Source organism: Camelus bactrianus, chromosome 12, assembly GCF_048773025.1.
Source record: "Camelus bactrianus isolate YW-2024 breed Bactrian camel chromosome 12, ASM4877302v1, whole genome shotgun sequence".
In the NCBI taxonomy this organism is placed as follows: Eukaryota; Metazoa; Chordata; class Mammalia; order Artiodactyla; family Camelidae; genus Camelus; species Camelus bactrianus.
Genome location: NC_133550.1, coordinates 49,250,726 through 49,263,749, shown reverse-complemented (window position 1 = coordinate 49,263,749; position 13,024 = coordinate 49,250,726). Strand labels below are relative to the sequence as shown.

At 34.9% G+C, this 13,024-nt stretch overlaps 1 protein-coding gene across 2 annotated transcripts in view; it reads right to left on the bottom strand.

Annotated features, from left to right (window-relative positions):
- PPFIA2 (PTPRF interacting protein alpha 2) overlaps nucleotides 1-13,024 on the bottom strand; it is a 389,231-nt gene that overhangs the window by 2,521 nt on the left and 373,686 nt on the right. Inside the window, exons 27-31 of one of the 2 annotated variants that reach the window (XM_045519411.2) lie at nucleotides 11,165-11,262; nucleotides 6,450-6,625; nucleotides 5,495-5,563; nucleotides 2,188-2,347; nucleotides 901-992 (exon numbers count right to left, since the gene is read on the bottom strand). In XM_045519411.2, coding sequence (XP_045375367.2) covers nucleotides 934-992; nucleotides 2,188-2,347; nucleotides 5,495-5,563; nucleotides 6,450-6,625; nucleotides 11,165-11,262 — 562 coding nt within the window. In that variant the 3' untranslated portion in view covers nucleotides 901-933. The remainder of the gene's footprint in view (nucleotides 1-900; nucleotides 993-2,187; nucleotides 2,348-5,494; nucleotides 5,564-6,449; nucleotides 6,626-11,164; nucleotides 11,263-13,024) is intronic. The other variant, XM_010958810.3, reaches the window with a different exon arrangement.

Here is a 13,024-nt window from a genome sequence, read left to right as displayed (position 1 = left end):
CTCTCTCCATCCCTGTGCACACATTTGGTTTTAAATATTGCTCTAAAGAGTGTCTTTTTTTTCCAAAATATTAATTTGTCATAAATGTTAGAATATTTTGGTAAAGCACAGTCTTGGGTTAAAAAAATTTTTTTTATGAGTTCTTAACATTTATAATCTAGGAAAACAACAGTTTTACTAACACTGTTTTTCAACAAAACTCCATTTTCATACGGATTTGGAAGTAGATTCCATCAATTAATATTTTTCTAAATGCAAATGCCTTATATCTTATGATTATACAGCAAGGTTTTGTTAGTTCTGTCTGCCATTTTTATAAAGTGATTTCACTTTGTTCTTATGCCATAATACTTAGAATTCTTTTTCATTTTCAACAAATATAAATCACATTGATGAAAAACAACATACTAATAGCTCAGACTTTTCAGTTATACTTTTGATTTTCATATGAAATCATTTCCAAATCATTTTCCTGTCTCTGCCACTATTTGACTCTGTGTACCTGCTAGAATTCTGTCTGCCTATTTCAGCTTCCCCTACATAGAATACTCACCTAAAAGTGTATTACTCTGTAAGTGCCAAACTCTCATCAATAAAATGCTATGTGCATCAATATAAAATGCTACTAAAAAGTAGAGGCCAGCGTGGTAGCAGCCTGTTGACGTGTAATAAGATAGTGACAGGCCTCCAACAGACCTTAAACCAGAGCAGACAGACGGTGATCAGAAATCCTAGATGAAGAGTTACAATATAGATTCCTTTCCACCCTCGAGCAATTCAAAGGGGTTATCTCACTCTGTACTGCTAGGCCATCCCAAAAAGTCTCGTGTATATTACTAGTCTACGGAGGTTCCATTTTTTTGGCGGTTTGTATTTTGTCAGCCAAGGAAAGCTACTCACAGCAAGTCAGTGCTGCCTCCTTTGAGTGCCTTGTCAACATGAGTATGTGCGAACAGTGGAGCTGTCTAACCTCTGCAGTCTTGATGAGGCAACTGCAAACGGAGAAAAGGGCTTTAGAGGGACTCGGATGATTGAGTACAAAATTTCATATGAGAAAGATTTCTTTTTCCCTGCAGAAAGGGATCTAAACGTATTAAAAGACCTTCTTTCTCTCAGATAGAAGCCACTCGTCTTCCTTTTCTCTAGACCAAGTTACTAATGAAAATTTATTCCAGTGTGATTCAACTGAGCTTTCAAGTTGTACATTCCTCCTTGGATGAAATCTGTAGCAAGAACAGCTCCCCTGGGTGCTCTGTTTTTGAAGCAAAGATTGCTCTTCGAGAATTCGTTATGATGGATTTTTCCCCCTCCAATATTGAAAAGCTTCTACACTCATTTTAATCGTGTTGAACTCCTCATGAATTTTGCTAACGTGTTAATAATATTAACAAATTAGAAGAAATGTAGATCAAAAATCATGGTTTATATTGGAACCATGACAAGTATAAATGCCATGACAATATCACCGTGAAAAGAAAGAATGATTCTAGGTGACTGTCTCAGTAAAGAGAGTGGGACTTTTTTGCTTAATGCCTACCAAACAGAAATAACTTAGTGACTGCCATCTCAAAGTTGTCTCTCCTCCAGAATGGCTGTTTTCCTTTGTGACGTATATAACACAAGTCTAATGTCCACAGAAGGAAATACTAGTTGGGAAATTACTGTTGGTTTTGTGTTTGTTTAGTTCTCTTCTCATAGTTGTGCTTGTTTATTTAAGGCCTTCTGCCTTGGTCAGAGGTGAAAATATCTGATGAGTCTGAGTTTCTAAGATGAAATATAGAACTTGCAATATTCGAACATGTAGGGTGGCAGTGGAGTTAATTTCCATTTACTAAGGACCTTTAGTCCAAATTCAACTTCTAAACAAATTATTTACTTGGCAAATAGAAGAGTAAAGAAACACAAATCATGCAGATGTTTATTTTTCTTCCTAGATGTGGACATTAGCCAAATTTGTCCTTTGGGGGGGTATTTTAAATTATTTTTTTTAATGTGAATAAAGTGCCATGAGTTCATGCATTAGCAGTTTACAAAAGAGTATGGTCTAATGAAAGCAAAGTAAACTTCAAGCAGAGCAAACCAACTCAAGACAAGAATCAATTCCAGAAAGCTGTGCAAGATCAGAGAATGACAGCATTTGCTAAACAAGCTTTATACTTTATAAGCAGAAATGCAAAACTACTGTACCATCCGTTGTCATTTTCCTTGACTGCCCAGAAGTTGTGGTTAACCTAAATCCAGCCGGTAATGTTTCTGAGGACCCAGGCATCATGCTGATTCCATGTACTTCACGGGGAGGAAATTGCCTTCTCCAGGTCGACCCACGCCTGAAATTCTTGTTATCACTCTGCCAGTACAGAGTTATTATTTGATTCAATAAAAACAGGTAAACTAGCCCAGGAGCTTAAAACTGTGTGCTTAGAAACATGTAATATTGATTATTTGCATGCAGTCTGGAAGCTATACACATGAAATTTTATGCTTTCTTTTGAGTTCTAGTGATTCCAAAATGAGAATGCAGGAGACTTGAAATATAAATGTTTTTATTAAAAACTCATAAGATTTCAAATCTAAGACATATATAAAAGTAAAATCTTTTACAATCTAAAATAAAACCCTACAGTTTTTTCAAAAAGAATATTAGACGTGTTTTGTTCCACTTAATGCCAACTGGTTTTATGGTAGGAGATGATTTACTTATTTGAATAAATGTTGGGTAAACTCTATTTGACTTACACACTTAAATATTTCATGATGTTTGCTTTTATGTATACAAAAGATATATGTTATGGGAAATCTATATTTGAGACAGCCTGGCTCAAATGGGATACTATATCTTATATTTGGTGTAAGAAACTTAATTTGTCATTTGTTAGATTTCAACTGATAACAGAATTAACTTGTAATTTTTTGAAAAATCTATGCAGGCTGGTCACCGTCCTTCTAATAAATACATGTGCCCATTAGATGCCACTAAAAGCATAGTGTAACTCTGGTTGCTGTTTTACAGTGTGATTCTGGTTGCTGATTATATTATGTCTTAATGCTAAAAATTCTTCCCTCTCTGTGCATACACAAAGTACCTGCACAGAGGCAATTATTTTCTCTGGATTGGTAAGCAACAATATGTAATTTAGCATTTAACTGATATTATTCTCTGTATCTAATCTAAGGAAAATATTTATCATTCTATATAGATCTTCCCTTCTTACATCATACACATACATACATACATACATACATACATACATACATACATAGATTTCACCTTCTTATACCAGCATCTCATAATAGGACTGTCAGTTCCCTAAAGGCACAGCTAAGTATGCGTGGTTGACCCTGCTAGCTCAGATGACATCATTTTGGCATATGGACTATAGATATTCAGCCCACATTATCACTGTTATACATAAGTAACACTGTAAGGTATTCATCATCATAGGCTACTAATTTGATTAAGTAACAGGCAAGGTCAAGCTGGGAAAAATAAAATCATTTATGTGATTACATTTATCTACCAGGTTCTTTTAGAATCCTTATTATCAATATATAAATTTTGTTTAGATGTGGTAGCCATTTTATAGTTTTGAGATTTCTCCTGCTCCTCTTCTCAACTGCTGAGTTTTGCATTGCCCTGGACCTCCCACATGGGTACAAATGGAAAAAGGGAGCAGAATTTCACAGCTGTGGCTTCCCTGACTTCTTTCATCTGGGAGAAGTTGCTGCATGAACATAAATATTCTTCAGTACTACAAAACACTACAGTACGTTGTAGAAATGTGTAACTCTCAGAATGTGTGAGTTAAGGGCTCCAAAAAATGCCAGTAATTTGAGAATTTAAATCGTGATTCCTTAACTTATGCACTTTCAACATAATGTTGCAGCAAAAAGTTAATAGGAACAATAAGCAACAACATCACAGGAAGAGGTTTCGATGAGATGAGGTTAAAAGACACCCTTGCATCTAAGGATATCCTCTCAGATGAGTCTGCAGAAGCACCTGAGCACATCTCAAATTATTTCAGTGGAACCTGAATGTGATCAACCCCAGAAACAAGTCTCCTCTGGCTCTAGGCAAGATGTTTGGCTATTTTTGTTCACACTCAAAAAGCAAAAGCAAAAACAATGCAACAAGCAAAAAACTAAGACAAAAGAGACTAGAGGTTTTGAATGATGAAATCATGTGCTGTTTCTAATGATAAGAAAAAGACAGAAAGTCACATTCTGTTTAGACCTTTCTGCTCATTCATTACTTCCAGGAAGCAACACTGTAACCCACATGGACTTGCATCTCTACCCGGACCTCTATTTCAGGTCAGTCAGCATTTTAGAATGTAGCAATATGACAGATCTTTAATCATTTTTATTAAAATTCCGTTTCCAACTTTTAAGTTAGGAGAGTAATTGTATTTAAAAGTCTGTATGGGTTTATGCAGACTATCTTTTTGATTCAACAATTAAGAATAAGGATTCAAAAGATTATCAAACAAGATATAAAATTAAAATCAGTTAAACATTAATTTTAAAACATATGAATCATTATCCTGATTGCACAGGAATAAGCATTTACAGGAAATTAGCTGAGGTCAAGACTGTAGAGCATATATGTCTATAAAATCACCTCCTCCACCAAGGACAGCTTGAGTTTTGTAAAACTAAGCTTCTCTGCTCTGCCCATCTGAATGTGGAATTATTGTCTCATTTTAGGATTTGGGTTCATTCACAGAACTATTTTAATTCGCTTTTATAGCCAGGAAACACCTCATTATGCAACACAGAATTATGCATCTCTGTATTTTCCACTTCATACTCTGGTTTCCTTCCCATTTCTTCCAGAAAGACCCTTGAAAACCTCAGAAGGACTATTAAAATCCACAGTGTTTCTCAAGGCACAGAATGCACTAACGCCCTCTGTTTACTTACTTACCTACATGTTTACTATTTTCCAAATCATTTAAACATTCATATATTATGTTTAGAGATTCTTACAGCTTTCAAAGCCTATGACTACTAAAATGTTATTCATATGTTTTTAAGGCAAATTCAATATTGATATCTAAAATAATGAAAAGCTTCCCATTTATTGAAAGAAGGTTTTTCTCTTCATTTTAATATCCTAAAATTTCCTGTGAAGACATACTGATTATTTAAGAAATAAGCACATTCTTTATTAAAAAGTTGGATTTATCAAGACTAGTGTTATCATTGCTTATAATTTAAAAAAATGTTGCTCAATATTATTTTGCTGTCATAGCTTCATGAAAAAAGTCATTTCAAATTACTTCTTAGGGTTTTTAACTGCTGATATGATAATATTTATGAATTCATAAAGTTCGTTCTCAAATCAAATGAGTAATAAAATTAAATATTTAATACTGGGTAACATTCTAGATTTTATCCACAGAATAAGTCTCTGCTTAATTTCTCAGCACTAGTGATTGAAAGCCATATTAGTTGTACTAAGATCCCTTTTGAATGAGAGATAAGGACTTACTTCATCCAGTCGCCGTTCAGTTCCCAGAGCCAACAGGTTATTGTATTCCCTTTCAAGAATCTGCCTTGCCTGTTGACATCAAATTACAGTTACTATCACTGAAATCACATTTTGATTTAAAAAATCATACAGAATATAGTTACCCTAGAAAACATTCCAGTACCCTGTTTTATTTATGGAGTCTTAATTTTTTCATCCTCCATGTCTATAAGCCATTGTAAATTTTAGCTATAAATACAAGGTAGGGCAATTTTCTTTGGTCTGTGGACAGTGGAGAAATTGCCTCACATAAATGTCTGAGGTCAAGGGACTTTGACCTCACTTTGTTACTTTATTCCAATGAAATATTTTAATACATACTTTGAACCATATAAAAACAAAATAAAAATACAGTAAAGTTAGACTCACTTTTTTATCAAGTCTATGCAGGTAGTTCTCAAACCTGGCCAATGATCATCATTTGGAAAAACTGCAGCTAATTAAGATTCCTGTGCCCTCTCGATATCTGATTTCTTAGGCCTGTGATGTAGACTGCAAGCTTTATTTTAAATTTTAAGGAACTCCAGTGATTCAAATAATTATCCAGCCTTGGGAATCAATGGCATACCCAAAGCTCAGTGGCTGTATAATTCAGGCACGTAAATAGAAATGACTGCCCCTCAGAGACGCAGAGACTAAAGGCCATCTGTCAGGGACATTGTTTTGGGGAATCTGGCATTCAGGTGGGAGGTTGGACCACATAACTTCTAAATCCCTTTCTGCTTAATTTTATGATTTCGTTTTGGCTAGAAATCCAGTAGCTTGAAATTAAAGCCCCAGTGACCTCTTTCAAAGGTTGAGCTAAGTCCCATTAGGAATCGTGAATACATAGCCAACTTTCTTTTTTTTTCCTAAAACTTTACTCTGTCTTTATATAAACTAGGACATAGTGCAAATGCAGAACAGAGAGGCTTGCCTGGGTGTTCTGTGTTGGAATTTGCAGTAATAAAGCTAAGCTGCTGTAGTCAAAGTTCTCATCCAGTGCTATAAGGGAGCCATGCACACCACTTTCAAGAATATTATTCGCATATTCTCGAAGTCCAATTGCTTGTATCCAGCGAATAACTCGATCATTGCTCCAAACCAACACATCTAGGAAAAAATGTGCATCATTTTAGGCTGCAGTATTTTGCATAGTAAACAAAACTACTGGCTGAAATGAACCACAGGTGTCTGGTCAGGCCAGTATTTATGCTGACTTCTTTATCCACTTTGTAACGCACTTGGCCCCCTTGTGTTACATGCATTTACTATTCTAATAAAAAATCTTTTCTACTTTTAGCCCAGGAGGAAGTTGTCATTTTAAAATTGTGTTTGTAATCACTGAAATGAGAGCATTTCCATCACATGGAACATAATGGCTTAAAATGTTTCTTGTTTCCATTCTAGAGCTCAAGGGGTCTGGCTGACATTTAAGGTTTTTACCACTAGATGGGGACATTTCTTATTTGTGTCTTGATACACAGATCTTCAGTTAGGACAGCAAACTGAGAATCTAACCTGGTTCTTCATCAGAGTGTTTTTAAACTACCCCCTAAGTACCGCATATAGACTAGGAGAAACTGCTTACACCTGAAGCAGTAAGTCAGAAAACAACAGTAAGACAGAACAGACACTCGCTATATTAGTTCTGTCTTTAATATTAAATGGACATATAGATTTTTAGGTGAAAAGTCAGTTTCAATAAGCATTTTAAGGATATCATTCTGTTTTCCTCTGGCGTTAAGTTGTGGAGTCAGCTCTCCTGAGCATCTGAAATAAATGTGGTGTCTGCTCTGGAAGATTCTAAATTTTTTTTTTATTTTTTACTTTTTTTTTAACATTTTTTATTGATTTATAATCATTTTACAATGTTGTGTCAAATTCCATTGTAGAGCACAATTTTTCAGTTATGCATGAACATAATATATTCATTTCTAAATTTTTTTGTTGTTGTTTATTTATTTTGTCTTATTTTTGTCATGGTTTTTAGCAGCTTTACTTTATCTAGATGGGTTCTCCCAGCCCTTTTCTTCTGAATCTTACTTGGCATTCATAAAGTATCTTGAACCTGTGGCTTGTTGTTTCCATTCATTTTTTCCCCATAAATCTCCACCAGTATCTTTTGAACTATTGGCTTCTTCCTCATTCTCTCTTGCCTCTCTTTTTGGAATTCCTAGGCACGGAAATTACACCTAAACTAGACTCCTTGTTATGTCCAATGTCTCTAACGGTCTGTTTTGTATCACTCATCCTTTTGCTTCTCTTCCTGCGTCAGGCCAGATGTTTTCAGGTGACCTGTCACTTGGAATGCCAGGCTTATTTATTTCCCTCTTCTCCAGGATTTTGGTTCAAGGCCTGGAAGCTTTGGCACCTCTAAATTACAATTTTTCCCTACCCTGCTCTGTAAAACAGGGACAAGCAGTAGAGAATACCAGGCTCACCTCTCAACATGTTTCTCTTTACACCAGGACCATGGCCTCTCAAGGCCTAGGTGTCTCAGTTGCTTTCTACAGCCATCAAACAGCTGCTTACTGATTTACCTAGCTTTTCCATTTGTTCTTGGTTGAAGACTCGTCTGATTTAATGTATTCCATTACAGTCAGAAGTAGACATTCCTCAGAGTAGTCTGTGCTCTTTTTCATCTCTGCCCATCCACTGCGATGGTAAAGCATTTGTATATGAATCTGGAAGCCACATCTACTTCACAGCTCCCTACTTAATTCCTGTTGTGGCTTGAACAATCTTACTTTAAAGAAAGGCTGTAGGTCTTTCTTTGGATTTAGTTAATGAGAAATGTGAAGAAAGACTCAAAACGCCCATCTCCCTTGGTCATATCACTGGATCCTGCTCCAGCCAAAGCAGAATGAATTTCTTCAGGAAGTAGGGTGTTTACTGTCTCCCTCAGAGTTCTGGCTCTTTCGTTCCCCAGGTCTTCAGCAAAGCAAAGGACCTTTACTATGTACGGAAATTGTATATTATAGGTATTCACTGGGTCTCCCTGGGTCAGTTTAAAGTAGATACCTTGCTCTGAGTTTTCATTAGCTTGTCCCACTGAGGTGTTAGACCTCAGAAAATAGGATGTAAGTCAATTAGTATTGTATTTTGGTTATATTAATGAGCTGCTGGTGATAGCAACTGATGAGTTCTAACTACTGGTTTTACCACACACTTCAAAAGTTGGGCAAGTACGTTTGGCTGATAGTAACAGTTCTCCAATTATTTGTACAAAATGCAACATTTTTTAAAAGCTAATGGGACAACAGTTCAATAAAACTGTCCAGTTTTCTTTATGCTAAATGGATTTGTAAATAGGAAGTATCTGCTTTTTTCTAGAGCTGGAAATCTGTATCTATATTTTGATAGCCTATGATACATTATGTAGTCACCACATTTCTGTAAATATATGTCTATCAAAAATTCCATTGCCTCACCAGTAGTTATTTGTAAAATAAAAAATAAACAGTAATACATTTATTTACAAGGTGAAGGTATGTAAGACACTAATCCCAAATTTCTTCTTTAGAACAACATAGGTTTTTTTTTTCACTTTGTAAATCTGATCCCTTTCTATAATCGGTTTCCAAGCAAAATTTATGCCCTAACTTTAAAGCTTTGTAGGGATCCTCTTGACCTAAACAATAAATGGCTAAAGATCAGTGTTGACTGTTTCCTAGCAACAAATTAAATGCTTGTAGACTCCTGATTTTCACTTGTCACCTCACAGCAGGAAGCTGTTTATTAAGGTCAAGCTTAATTAACACTTCAGATAATAACAGAGACCCCTAGTCACAGCCAAGAGTTATTCCTGTTAATGTCATCAGGTCTGTTATAGGAAACGGGCTATTTATGATCTCACTCGAGCTACGTAACACATGGAGTTGTCCGCGTATAACCACAGTGAATCTGGTAGGTTTCTCAGAGCTGCACTCCAACTAGCAACTGCCAAATACTAATATAATATTTGACGTAGTGCCAAATGGGTAATTTCTCTCCTTTTCATCTATGTATGAAGCATTCCATGTGGTGAGACCAAGCACAATAAAATCTAATTCAAAAAACACTTCAAAAAGAAAACCACAAAGGGGTTATCACATGGATAAAATCTATTTATGTGCTACAGTATCTTTTGTTAGATCCAGCACAGACTTCCTTTTGGGGTCTGTCTTTGGCCAGTTAGTCTCCAAATTTCAATTCAACTGAATAACAGTGCTCTGAAAACAACTTGCAATTTCCAGGGTCCCCAAAATAAAGTGAAATCAAACAACTCAATTTTGAATGATGGAAGAACACTTTCTGGCTCCAAAGTAATGAGTCAAATGAAGTATTAGAAAAAAATCCATTGTGCGTCTGTCTACTCTCCAATGAGCCATATATAGAAAAATATTTTTAATCAATCACCTTCACAGGCATTCAAATCCATTCCACTATAACTCATCTACTGGCCAAGAACTACCAAAGATAAAAGTTATTTCTAACAATGTTTATCACAAGTGAAAATTACAGAAGTCTAAGATAGGTGATCTAAGTAAAGAATAAAACAGTGCTAAACTTTAATACAGGAAGGAAAGGTAGCATGTAATATATACTATTTTCATATATAAAGTAAGCCCTAAAGGAAATGAAGATGAAACAAAGAGACTAACTTTGAACAATTAATGTACAAACACTTGTTTCATTTGATGAAATGCTTCTGTATATCAGCTCCTGGGTAGTAGCAAACAGAAATAGAACTTACAAAGAGTTTGTTTTGTTTGTATGCAAAATTTTCCTTAAAAAATGTGAGCCCTTTTTCCATTAAAAAGTTTAAAGGAATGTAAAAGGATTTGTAATTTTTATTGAAAGAAATCCTGCAGATACCTACACTGAACAATTAAATTTTCCTTCAATGACAACAGTAAGAAAAATAAAGTGGTCTCTTAACAAGTATAGGATTTAACATATTGTTCCTTTTAAACAATTCTTTCCCCTGTATATTAAGGTATTTCTCAACATTTAGAGAGTTAATTATTAAATACAGTACTTTTCTAATAAGTCTGTAATAGAGTCTTTTCTTATCAATCAAATCAAACATTTTTGTACAAACGACAGTTGCAGCAGTTAGCAAAGCTTCTGAAATCATTCCTAGCTAAAATTAGTAGTGGGCTATTCTCATTTACAGGGGAAAAATTCCTATGTAATGTCTATATAAAATCCCTGTGTAATTTCTATAACTATATTACAAAAATAAAATTTCTGGGCACTGAAATAAAATTCAAATGATATAAACAGAAGAAGGACTGCTATAAATAAATTTTATGCCATGTTTCTCTGAGTCAAAATGAGAATGTCCTATTAAAAGTTTGACAAAAATAGCTACGTGGAGGCATCTTTAGGATAAACAGAATGTATAATTAATAGGTTCAGAGGAATAAACCTCAATTCAGAAAATCAAGAATATGCCTCAAGTGGAATATTCATCTTATAAATTGGCAATACCCTTTTCCAAGTTTTAATCAGAAAAGTAATGAGAAAGAAATAGTGACGACACTATGCCAGCTGAATACTTACGTTTACTTAGTGACAGTTGTGACACACACAGTATTTTAGGTTCATAAAAGTGAAAACTAAAAACCCCAGAAAAGAAGGCAGTTGGTAAGAAAGACATATTACCTTTTATTTCATGTTGGCTTGCTTCTCGTCTTCTTTCTAGTTCTTTTCTGTCATAATTCAACCTTTTTAAGCACATAATTCCATACTGTAAACTTGTTCTGTTATTAAAAAAAAAAAAGAAGAGAACACATTGAGTTTACTCAGTAGATGATTAAACAGAGTCAACACTATGCACTACTTCTTCGGGCAGCAGGTTAATAAATTACATTTGTAGTCAAATCCTTTAGTATTGGAGGGAAGTAACGATTATAGTTATTCTAAGCACACAATCTTTCTAAAGAGTAAAATATATATACATATATTTTCTAAATAAGAAAACCAGTCTTAAAAATAATCTTGGATCATGTTGTTCATCCATATGTCTTTGTCTTCCATTAGGCTATTTTGACATTATTTGAAGACAAGTGAACATTGTACTCATTTGAAAAAAAATTAAGGAGTCACTATTATGGGGATAAGAAAGAATTTATAAGAAATAGATACTCTCCTTTAGAGCTGAGGAGAAAAATAATATAAAGACACGAATAAGTTAAGTAACATCACACAGAACCAAATATCAAAATGAACAGCCACCAACTCTAAGTGACACAGAAGTATGCGAAAGGAGCAAGTCAGCAGACACTGAAACTCCGTGTGGAAGGGATATTGTGGAAGAGAAGAAAATCGACTGGTCCTTAAAGGATCAGGCAGAGAAACGGTTATTAAAGGATATGGAGCACCATGAACATAGGATTGCTGATGGAATGTTAAATGTGTGGTAATAGAGACACCCACTGTCCAGAGATGGAAATCCATACTGGGAAGTAAGGAGGAATATGATTTCATATGGAGAATGGGGTCACATTAAGGAAAGTTTGCATTCAGAGTAAGTGTGGAGTATGTCAAGAAGATAGAAAATAACTGGACAATTTTCACGGGAGGAAAAAAGAACAATAAAAGGTTTTGGTTAAAGCAAGAATAATCTGGAAGCAAAATAGGAGTTGGGGAAAATAGGTAATTCTAGGGGACATGCGAATTGGTTAAGGAATAAATGCTGTCAAAAAAGGATTATAATAAGGACCAAAAAAAGTGTGAAAAGAAAATCCAGAAAACAGAGATGTTCAGAGAGAATAAAAAAGCCTTAGTGATTGATATTACATATAAAGGATGTGGAAGATTATGATAGGAAAAAAAGAATCTCTAGGCTTCAAGAGTCAAGAACATTGATTATTAGTGATTTATTAAATGTTTAGAATTATAGATAAATATAGACACTGGTCAGGCTACCCTTAAGTGCAGGATGCATTTCTAAGCCCTGCATTTTAATAGGAACAATGCTGAATTCAAATATTTAAGAATCAGAGGGAAATGGAAAGAAATCTGCATTCACTGCTGTTATGGGCTAAATCGTGTTCCTTCATATTCCTATGTTGAAGCCTTAATCCCCTATACTTCAGAATGTGACTGTAATTGGAGACTGGCTCTTAAGGAAGGTAATTAAGTTAAAATAAGGTCATCAGGATAGGCTTTAATCCAGTATGACTGCTGTCCTTATAAGAAGAGGAAATTTGGACACACAGAGAAGCCAAAGGAGGGCACACACAAGAAAGAACATGTGAGGACAGAGAGAAAAGGCAGCTATCTGCAAGCCAACGAGAAGAAACCAATAATGCTGACAACTTGGTCTTTTTTCTAGATTCTAGAACTGTCAGAAAATACATTTCTGTTCTTTAAACCACCCATCTGTGGTATTTTGTTATCCTAGCCCGAGCAAACTAATTCAGTGGGGTATCAGATAATATTGATGTAAAAACCATCATAGACATTAACCAGCCTGAGCTTAAATCACTGGCTCTTGCCTAATTTCTGCCAAGTTTTTAT